The sequence below is a fragment of the Anopheles bellator genome, chromosome 2, assembly GCF_943735745.2.
Source record: "Anopheles bellator chromosome 2, idAnoBellAS_SP24_06.2, whole genome shotgun sequence".
Classification (NCBI taxonomy): Eukaryota; Metazoa; Arthropoda; class Insecta; order Diptera; family Culicidae; genus Anopheles; species Anopheles bellator.
This window is the reverse complement of record NC_071286.1, coordinates 1,696,932-1,707,174: the sequence shown is the minus strand read 5'-3', so window position 1 is coordinate 1,707,174 and position 10,243 is coordinate 1,696,932. Positions and strand designations below refer to the sequence as shown.

At 52.0% G+C, this 10,243-nt stretch overlaps 5 protein-coding genes across 5 annotated transcripts in view; 2 read left to right on the top strand and 3 right to left on the bottom strand.

Annotated features, from left to right (window-relative positions):
- Positions 1 to 29: 29 nt before the first annotated feature.
- LOC131206893 (GPN-loop GTPase 3) lies at positions 30 to 1,121 on the top strand. Its single transcript, XM_058199482.1, has 2 exons — positions 30 to 115; positions 195 to 1,121. The coding sequence occupies exons 1-2, from the start codon at positions 71 to 73 to the stop codon at positions 1,047 to 1,049; spliced, it is 900 nt and encodes a 299-aa protein (XP_058055465.1). The 5' UTR covers positions 30 to 70; the 3' UTR covers positions 1,050 to 1,121.
- Positions 1,065 to 2,858, bottom strand: LOC131206891 (polymerase delta-interacting protein 2). The gene is made up of 3 exons (XM_058199481.1): positions 2,591 to 2,858; positions 1,768 to 2,404; positions 1,065 to 1,704 (listed from the first exon to the last, which is right to left on the bottom strand). Exons 1-3 carry the CDS (start codon positions 2,692 to 2,694, stop codon positions 1,243 to 1,245), a joined length of 1,203 nt encoding a protein of 400 aa, XP_058055464.1. The 5' UTR covers positions 2,695 to 2,858; the 3' UTR covers positions 1,065 to 1,242.
- Positions 2,859 to 3,137: 279 nt separating this feature from the next.
- On the top strand, positions 3,138 to 4,501 carry LOC131208263 (SWI/SNF-related matrix-associated actin-dependent regulator of chromatin subfamily B member 1). The gene is made up of 2 exons (XM_058200922.1): positions 3,138 to 3,270; positions 3,327 to 4,501. Exons 1-2 carry the CDS (start codon positions 3,190 to 3,192, stop codon positions 4,353 to 4,355), a joined length of 1,110 nt encoding a protein of 369 aa, XP_058056905.1. The 5' UTR covers positions 3,138 to 3,189; the 3' UTR covers positions 4,356 to 4,501.
- LOC131211682 (uncharacterized) lies at positions 4,374 to 7,875 on the bottom strand. The gene is made up of 3 exons (XM_058205256.1): positions 7,792 to 7,875; positions 4,790 to 7,727; positions 4,374 to 4,725 (listed from the first exon to the last, which is right to left on the bottom strand). The coding sequence occupies exons 1-3, from the start codon at positions 7,873 to 7,875 to the stop codon at positions 4,514 to 4,516; spliced, it is 3,234 nt and encodes a 1,077-aa protein (XP_058061239.1). The 3' UTR covers positions 4,374 to 4,513.
- A 1,516-nt stretch (positions 7,876 to 9,391) lies between these two features.
- LOC131211679 (zinc finger protein 420-like) overlaps positions 9,392 to 10,243 on the bottom strand; it is a 4,370-nt gene continuing 3,518 nt past the window's right edge. Inside the window, exon 2 of the mRNA XM_058205254.1 lies at positions 9,392 to 10,240. Within this exon, the coding sequence (XP_058061237.1) occupies positions 9,653 to 10,240 (588 nt within the window). The 3' untranslated portion in view covers positions 9,392 to 9,652. The remainder of the gene's footprint in view (positions 10,241 to 10,243) is intronic.

Genomic DNA, 10,243 nt, shown 5'->3' with positions numbered 1-10,243 from the left:
TCATTTGAAAGCATTTGGTTTGTTTTCGTTTTTCGGTTTTAGCCGGTGCTGGATTCGTTTCCCCGTGAAAATGCGATACGGGCAACTTGTTATGGGACCTGCCGGTAGTGGGAAGGTAGTATCGAAGTAGTATCCGAGCACAAGACGTTACATCCTCCATAACCATTCTCTTGTTGAACATCTCCGCCCCACAGTCGACGTACTGCGCGACCATGCAACGACATGGATTCGACGATAAGCGGATGATTAAGGTGGTCAACCTCGATCCGGCGGCGGAACACTTCGGTTACCAACCGTTCCTGGACATTAGGGATCTCATTCAGCTGGACGATGCGATGGAAGATGAAGAACTGCGCTACGGTCCGAATGGCGGGTTGGTGTTTTGCATAGAGTATCTGATCGAACACTCGGACTGGTTGCGGGATCAGCTATGCGGCGTAGGATCGGACGATGAGGACGATACGAACGGCGTGGAGGAACCCGAAGATGATTACGTGTTGTTTGATATGCCAGGTCAGATCGAGCTGTACACACACCTGAAGGCGGGCAATCAGTTGGCCAGATTGCTTGAATCGTGGAACTTCCGGCTCTGTTCGGTGTTTCTCGTCGACTCACAGTTTATGATTGATGGCGCCAAGTTTCTGTCGGGCACGATGGCTGCCTTGAGCGTAATGGCCAACATGGAGCTTCCGCACGTGAACGTGCTGAGCAAGATGGATTTGCTCAGCAAGGGCCACCGAGGGCAGATGGACAAGTACCTGGAACCGGACCCGCACGCACTGCTCGGCGAGGTGACGAACGAGTCCGCGTGGGGACGAAAGTATCGCAAACTCTCCGAAACGATCGGAATGCTGATCGAAGACTTTAGTCTGGTGCGCTTCACGCCGCTAAACATTAACGACGAAGAGAACGTGGCCGATCTGCTACTGATGATCGATAACGTTATCCAGTACGGTGAGGATGCGGATGTTAAAACACGAGACTTTGACCCACCCGATCCGGACGAAGCCAACGATGACGACGATGGACGATTCTATCGGGACGATTGAATGCCGGTCTAGGTATATTTTTTGTTGCGATTGTATTCCTCAGATGTTCAATACAGATTAACGATAGAAGATTATTTACATGAGTGTTATTCTGCTTGAGCTACTTGCGCGGGTTCCCCTTCTCTGGTCATCTATGGCCCTACAATTGGATAACTTTTTCCCGTAAACACAGTGGACGGCTCGTCGCGACACCTCAACCGCTTTCGTCACCATCGTTTTTGTTGTTTTTCGTATTTGGTTTTGACGATGTCGTTGACGGCGGGCTCGTTGGTTCGGTAGGTGCTTCGGTGCCGGTCACGTTCCCCATAACGTCACCATCGACGGCAAGATTGGCGCTGGTTTCGTCCGCCCCGTTGCCACTGTTATCGTCCGGTTTGCTTTCGAGCGAGAAGGGCGGTATGCGGCAATCGAACATATGACCATCCTCGCGCTCCATACGAAACGTTCCCCACATGTGGCCGCTCGGTGCTTGAAGGCTCACGTGCGAGCTGTACTGGAACGCTGGAAGGCGCGGGCTCAGCACCGGCTCCTGGCCGACCACACCACGGCCACGTACCGTTTCCAGTGTGCCCGAGAGCGAAAATATCCTCCAGTGGCGTTCGCGCAACTGCACACTCAGTTCGCCCAAGTTCTCCAACCGTATGCAGTAGCGCCACTGAAAGGTACACAAAATACGTTTACTAATCCGAACCGAACCGTCACCGAAGTCGGCAGTTACCCAGTAGACCGATGCCGCCGGCGTTTCTCGGCATCCCATGTAAAAGGGTATCACGGTCACCCGGATTCCCTCGGTCGTTTCCTTGTGCACATCCGATAGCTCTAACCAGGGGTGATTTTTCTTTTGCCACGCGCGCAACGTTTCCTGCGCGGCAAACGGTGGATCCTTGTCGGGCTGGTGAGCTAGAAACTTGTCAAACAGCTCGTGCTGCAGCGGATGCTGTTCGCCCGAGCTGTACGGCAGGATGTCCTCGTGGGCCACATAGTCCAACCCCGGAATGGCGTACAGACTGCGGCTCGATTCCTGGTTGCCGAGGAACGTGACGGCCTCCGTTTGGGCGCGTATGTACGGACAATCGCGTTGATCGATGAGCACCTGGTAGAATGTGTGCGTTTTCTTCTGCACTTCCTTGCCACTGCTGGACCCACTCGGTCCAGAGGCCCCGTTCGCCGATGACGTACCACCGCTCTCCAGCTGATGGGTTTTCGCCGGGTTCGGTAGATCGCGGTCGTAAACTCGGGCGAGCCACGGAAACAGTATCACACCGCGGTAGCCAAACACACGGTGCAAGAACAGCTGTCCGGTTTCGTATTTGCCCTGGGCCTTCGGCAGCTCGAGCCGGCCCACTTCAGCCAATCTGAAACGTAAATAATTATATAACTTTCCATTGAGTTCCACCGCTGAAATAACGTTGGGTGGAAAATGGGCAATCGTTGGGCACGACCGCGACGTCTGCGGAAACTGGTGACCCACATCGGTGCGCTGGCATGCCCCCAGAGGGGTGCCCCAGTTACAAGCTGGCGCACTTCTACGCCGCGCTCACCGTGTGTTGTGGTGTACCGAAACGGAAAATAAGCGCACCACCAAGTTGAACGCGACCGGTCGGAAATGGTGCAAAGCCAGCGCCTTCGACATCAACGGACTCATTGCGCCTGGTTACGGGAGACACTAAACACACCCTAGCGATTCGATGCAACGCCGAGGGCGATAATTTCTACTGTACAATTTTATTGTTATTATACGAAAATCGCCTTTTCTTGGTTTACACGATTTTCATTTTTCATCACACCGAGCAAACGTCACAATTTGTGTCCGCGAGACCCATTTTGACAGTTTGCACTTTCTCGCCTGCCCATTTCGCTCGTAACGGGCGAACGATGCGTGAGACGCAAATATGAACACCGTTCGACCACCGAAGGGAGGTACGTCTGTGCTGAGTGCTACAGCACGCAGCGTTTCGTCGGCGGTAGCACTCAACGTACTCAGCAGAGGCATACGTGCTCCTCTGCAATAGGCAACGCCTTGGGTCGCTGTGTCAATTCCATTTTGTTCCATTGTTTGTGTCATTCGGTCTTGAACGCCAGGTTTGCGGCTTGGTGTTAGGCCTTGTTTTCAGTCATCCGATAAAACTCTTCCGGCATAATGGCACTAAAAACGTACGGCGATAAACCGATCAGCTTTCAGGTGGAGGAGAATGGCGAGTACTACTGCGTTGGGTCGGAGGTAAGTGCTCGTGCGTGGAGACGACGTTGGCCAATGCTCACCTCTGTCCGTTTTAGGTGGGCAATTACTTGCGCCTGTTCAGGGGCAGTTTGTACAAGAAGTACCCCGGCATGGCGCGCCGTTTGCTAACGAACGAGGAGCGCAAGCGGCTGCTAGACTCGGGCATCAGTAACCACTTGCTGTCCAGCTCGGTGTCGTTGCTGAAGGCGACCGAAGTGCAGGACGTGCTGGATGGAAACGATGACAAGTATAAGGCCGTATCGGTGCACACATCCGAGCCACCGGCACCGAGAGAGAGCAAGTCGAGCAAGAAGCAACCGCCCTGGGTTCCCACGATGCCAAACTCGAGCCACCTGGACGCCGTTCCGCAGGCCACTCCGATCAATCGGAACCGGGTGTACAACAAAAAGGTGCGGACCTTTCCGATGTGCTTCGACGACACGGACCCGACGCTCAACGTGGAGAACGCCTCGCAGACGGAAATCCTAGTGCCGATTCGGTTGGACATGGAAATCGAGGGCCAGAAGCTTCGGGACACGTTCACATGGAATCGCAACGAGTCCATGATAACGCCGGAGCAGTTTGCCGAGGTGTTGTGCGATGATCTTGACCTCAATCCGACTCCGTTCGTGCCGGCCATAGCGGCTGCCATTCGGCAGCAGATTGAAGCGTATCCTAACGAACCGGTCCTGCTGGAGGAAGGCTCGGACCAGCGGGTGCTGGTGAAGTTGAACATACACGTCGGCAACACGTCACTGGTGGATCAGGTCGAGTGGGACATGGCCGAGAAGGAGAACAACCCGGAGGAGTTTGCCATCAAGCTGTGCGCGGAGCTGGGCCTGGGGGGAGAGTTCGTTACCGCCATCTCGTACTCGATTCGGGGGCAACTCTCGTGGCACCAGCGCACGTACGCCTACAGCGAAACCCCGCTTGCCACGGTCGAGGTGCCGTTTCGTACACCGAGCGAAGCAGACCAATGGGCCCCGTTCCTTGAGACGCTAACCGATGCCGAGATGGAAAAGAAAATCCGCGACCAGGACCGGAACACACGGCGCATGCGTCGATTGGCCAACACTTTTACTTAGACGTTTTTTTTGTTAGGCAGGGTTTCATATTTTTTTAATCCATTCATTAAACATTAACCTCTTATTATATAATCTTCTCAGCCTGCACTCTCTGTGCAAGCAGAGTATGGGGCGCGTGTGAATAATAAGAAACTGTAGCGACGGTAAACGCCAAGTTTTTATTGTCTCGTCTCGTCGGCTTCGTCGGTTTCCGAATCGGTTTCTTTCGCCTGCTGCCGGGCACTTAACAGGCGGATTATGTCCACAGCAGTGAAAGATTCGTCCACCTGCGTCATAAGATCGTCGTAATCGCTGTCTGGGGACGTGGAACCCTCGTCGGAGTCAACGTTTTGTTGCACGTTCTGTTCTGTCCCCTGTGGCGGCTCCTCATCTGAGCGATAGAAGAGAAAAGATTACAAAGAGCCGTTTCATAAACGGATTTGGCCGTATCTTACCCTGCTGCACAGAGACGATTTGTTCGTCATGGTCAGTTTGGAGCCTCTGCACTTCCTGTCGGTCAACCCGTCGATCTTGGAGTGCAGGAAGCGCGTCGACTGTTTCGACCGTTCTACACAGTCCCACACTAAGGCCATTCGCCCCGTTCTGGCAAACGTTCGCGGGTACCCATTCGGAGTCCACCACACTGCCGACGACGGTTGGTGGCGCGCAAGGAGTTATGGATGCCGTCAGTGGCTGGTCTAACGACAAAGACTGCTCCTGCTCTTGGTGTCTAGGTGGCTTCGATTGTCTTGGTTTGCGCGCCTTCTTTTGGGTCGTTGCCAGGGTAACCGCAGGCGATGGTAACTCGATCACCTCAGCTGCCTCGGGGCGCTTGCTTGCTATACATTTCTCTTTTGTGGAACCTTTGATTTCCGGAGCCGCCGTCAGCATGCTGGCGGTTTGCTTGGCCACGTTCCGGTTGTTTACCTTTTTCGATGACTCGGACGATTTCTTCGGTCGTCCAGGGCGCTTGTTTGCTTTAGTAACACTCGGAGCGGTGTTCTCTACCACCGCCGCCGGCATGTCCTTTGGATCGATTATTGTAATGTTTTGCATGGCGTTGCCGAGACTGCCGGGGTTTCCTGACTCGTTCACTGGTACCACCGCTGTGGCTTCGGGTGCTCGCATGTACCTTTCAAGCGTCAACGGTTGCAGATGGTGAGCAGAAAGCGTCGGCTCATGACCGAAAGCATGCTGCTCACGGTTGGCACCAAGAAGACTTGCTTCGCCGTCACCAAACACTACTGCCACCAGACCCTGCTGGTTGAGTAACTCATCGTCCAAATCCCAATCCGTATCACTGTCCGCTGCTGCCGGATCGCCGGTTGCTTCCCGTGGTTCGGCCGGCTGTTGAAGTACCACATCGTCGATGTTGAGCATGGTCAGCAGTATTGTCCAGTGGAAAATCATACGAAACCGCTCTTCGAAGCGTGCAATCGACTCATCGAAAAGTTGCTTATCCGGCGCGCGCATTCGTTTCAGTTCCTGGTTCCTGGTTTCAGTTCGTCCTTCGTTCTGTTCGTAGGACGCATTGAGGCACACACCGCGCAACCCAACCACTGTGTTGTAGCTGGGTGGAAAGCGACAGACAAACGGGTCCGTGGTGCGCAGAGCCAAATTCGAGCGCAGGGTTGCCACGAGCCGGGGCCAATCGAGCGGGGACTGTATGACGGTGAACAGCGTGGACACCTCCGTCTTGTTGAGCGGCACGTTGCACGCCTCGACTTTGGAGCACTCCACCTGCCGATAGAAGCCTTCCAGCAGATGGAGCAACATTTTCGTCCCCGCGTAGACGTGCTTCCGGCGAGAACTCACATCCAGCCGATAGCCAAACTTGTACCGGAAACTGAACATCATCTGTTCGTAGAGCTTTCGCTCGGAGATGTTCGCCAAAGTGTCGCAAAACTGACGTGCGCCAGCCGCAGGGTTGCTGCTTCTGATGTCGTAGATCGTTTGCCTCCAGTTCTTGTCCGTCACCGCAGAGGATAGCTTTTTCGTGTCCCGGCGCGGTACATCTTCCAGCTTGGCGTTGGGGTGTTTGGTGAGGAACCGTTCAATCGTGTAGTAACGCGTCCGGCAGCTGAGCCGCGAGTGGTTCCCGAGCGCTGTGGCACAGTCCGACCACGAAATCTTGTGAGCGCCTCCGTCGGCGAGGAACGGCTCGACGTAACGCATCAGTCGCTCGTCCTCTGCCAAACTCCAGGACGCCCGTTTGTTAACGTAGCTCAGAGTGTTCTTGTAGCGGGCATACACTTGGCGTACGGTACGGCCGGGCAGCAACGCTACCTCGGGGAAGCTCTTGAAGTCGGTACCGTACTGCTCCACATACGCCAGGATAAGGCAATCCTCTTCGGCGCTGAACTTGCTGTGCTTTATCGGTCGCGTAAGCGTAAACTTGTAGCGATTGTACACCTGTATCTTGTTGCGGAACGGCATACTCTCGACCACCTTGTTCCAAATGATGTTGTTCCCGATGCGATGTCGCTCCACCGTCTCCACGAGCCGGCGGTCCTCCTCCTCGGACCAGGGCATCTTTTTGTTCTGTGCCATCGGCGAGAAGTGAGCCTGATAGTGCACAAAACACTGGTACTCCGAACGATCCTGCACGTACTCGGCGATCTTGGCCCACTCCTGGCATCGGTACCGAGTTGCCGCTTCGATGAGCCGCGACTCTTCGTCCGGCTTCCAGGCACTCCGCCGTAAACCGGGCCGCAAATAGTTGTTCCAGATCCCCTCGCAGGCCTCCGGTGTGTGGCGTTGGCTGACGCGAATGTACGATATTTTCAACCAATCTACGACGAACCGTTGGCCCCCGTAGCTTCCATCGTACGCGATCACCCTCGGCCACAGCTGCTCGGCCGTGAGCGATCCCAGCCCGTCCAGTTCACGCTGAAAGCGCTGCGCGGTCGTCGAGTTGTTGCAGCGCTTCGCCTGCAACGCGTTTTCGCGCTGCAAGAATTCCCTCATCTGGGCCGCGACCGCCTTTTTCACGTTCAGCTTATCCTTCACCGTCCACAGCGCGTCGCTTGCCTCGTACAGGTCGAGGGGGAAGAACTCTTTCATCACGTTCTTCCGGCGCAGATAGTCCTCGTTGTGGGGGCCCGGGTAGAGAGCGTGGTCTTTGAAAAACGGCTGCCCACAGATGTACCCGCAGATGCGCGGTTTGCCAGCAGACCTCGGCGGTTCGGCGCGGCTTTGACAGTCTTCTATTTTCTCGTCGATATGGCGCAACTGTTCCCGACAATGGCCTAGCATACCTGCCAGCTTGGAGCGCATCAGCTTTAGCTTCAGCTGGTACTCCTGGTTCAGTCTGATGGCGTTGGCTGTCGTAACGTGGACATTCGACTGAATGATGTGCTCCACCTCGGCCGTATAGTTGACCAATGGCTGCTCCTGGATGGAGGTTGAAATACAGACGGATCAGGCCGAAAAGTTGGCTGCCTTCCGATATGCTTACCTCATCGCAGTTCCAGCTTTCCGGGTCCGATTCAGAGTCAATCACGGGGGAACCCTCGGTGTCGGAGCTTGCATCGCTGGACATTCTCACCTAACGCGCCGTGGCCTTGAGAGGGGTACTCTAGCAGGATCTTTCATCAACACAGCATCACTTTTATCAATTGTCGCCCTATAACATGCGTTTGGCATTTCTGTCTCCATAAACAAAACAAACAAACACACACTTGACGTGATTTTGACAGTTTGCGCAGTACGCACTTTATTTCGAATCTTCAGTCGCAGTAATCGGCTGGCGGTTATCGGTTATGAACCAAGATGTGAGTGAGGATTTTAGTTATATTTTGTGAATTTCCCTATTATCCTTTTCTTTTGTATAGAATTCTACCTTGTGCAATTTTCATGCCTTTTCGATGTGCAGTATGGCTATTAGAATATGTGTCTCTTTTAGTAGATATGCATTTTAAAACCTGGTCCACACGCTACGATTACGATGCGATATCGGCGTAAATGACATCTCTCGGATGACGTCATTAATGTCGCTGACGCAGATCTACAAATCTGAAAAAACGAACATCAATTTGTGAACAAATTTCAAACAAGTGCCAGTTTGTCCGATGACTTGTTGATGTTTTTGAGAAATCTTCATCAATGCAACTCTAATTTTTGTTGTCAGCTGAAGTTTCTTCACATAGTGCCGTAGATTCGATGGTTTGAGGCAAGGTTTCATTTCGTCGGCAGCCGTTTATCTTGGCCGTGTTACTCGCAGAGTTTGGCGGAAATCACCAGACAGTACAATCGTTGTCCCTCCAATACATCTCGAGTCATTGCACTTTCTAATGCAACGCTCGTCAATGTCACGCAGCCGATCATTTCGATTTCCCGATACTTTGCCAGGGGGTTGGCGCGGGGCGAACAACGGCGCCCGTAAAAGCGAACTGTTACGAATAGGACCAGAGATTTTAACAATGTCTCTGGTGCAAGCCAAGACCGCACAGCGGTTGTAGTGCCAAAGGAGAAGAAGATGTGTTAAGGGACAATGGAGAAGCCTCACTAACGTGCAGTGTGCACGCCTCGTCGGGCTCCGGTGGGATGGTCATATCGGCGGAAGTTCCGGCTATTCCCTTTTGAGATGGCAGGACTGCATCGACAGCGATACGAGAACGGCGGGTGTAAAAAGTTTGTGGACGAAGGCGCTCAACTCCGAGCGATGGCAGGAGTCTTTATTACAGGCCAGGACTGTTCGGTGGTAATAAAAAGCAATAAATAAATAATAAACAGCATAATAAAACAACAATCTGCAATTAACGTTTGAAGACGAACGCCAAAAACCATCAGACAGGTAGTGTTTCTTACTGATCTTTAGATTTACTTTATTTTAATAACTCTTTTCCATATTTCGCTGCTTTTTTCTTTCATTATTTCAAAGATTTATCATGTTAGAAAATCCGGTTTCTAACGGGTGTTGGCAAAGAATCAAATCACTTTCGCATATTTTAGTTAAGCTGAGCGGAGCAGCATCAAGATTTACTTTTTATTCTCCGATTTATGTGATTCTACTGCTACGAGTTACTTTACATTTCACTCTCTTTATATTTCGGCCCTGGCGCTCGTGAAAACATCGCCCGGCGCTCCTGCGGCGATTTTCCGGTTCACTCTTCGCTGTTCATCGGGATCTACCGCGACGATGTTCCTGTTGCCAGACTTTATAAACAGACGCATCTGTTTATAACACCGCACCTTAATTCGCGTAGCTAATCTGTCAACCGTTACAACTTTTTGTAACGTACCATGTTACTAAGTTGGTTCAGCAAACATACATAATTCTATCTTTAAGAAACGCAAAAATGAAAGGACAGTGAAAACTAATGATGTTGGTCCTTATTGTGAATTTTAGAGTGACGAACTAGATTGCTTGATTGCCTGAACGCTTTATCACAGACTTTACACTTGTATGGCCTTTGGCCGGTATGAGTGCGTATATGTTTCTTTAGCGTAGATGATTGCGTGAATTTTGATGAACAATAAGGACACTGATGCTGTTGGTCCTTATTGTGAATTTTCGAATGATCTGTCAGACTGCCTAAAGCGCTGAATGCTTTGTTACAGATTTTACACTGGTATGGCCTTTCGCCGGTATGAGTGCGGATATGTCTCTTTAGGTTAAATGACCGTGCGAACTTCAATGAACAATGAGGACACTGATGCCGTCGTTCCTTATTGTGAATTTTAGATTGAAGAACTAGATTGCTTGATTGCATGAACGCTTTGTCACAGACTTTACACTTGTATGGCTTTTCGCCGGTATGAGTGCGGATATGTCTCTTTAGATTAAACGACTGTGCGAATTTTAAGGAGCATAGAGGACACTGATGCTGAAGGTCCTTATTGTGAATTTTAGAATGACGTACTAGATTGCTTGATTGCATGAACGCTTTGTCACAGACTTTACACTT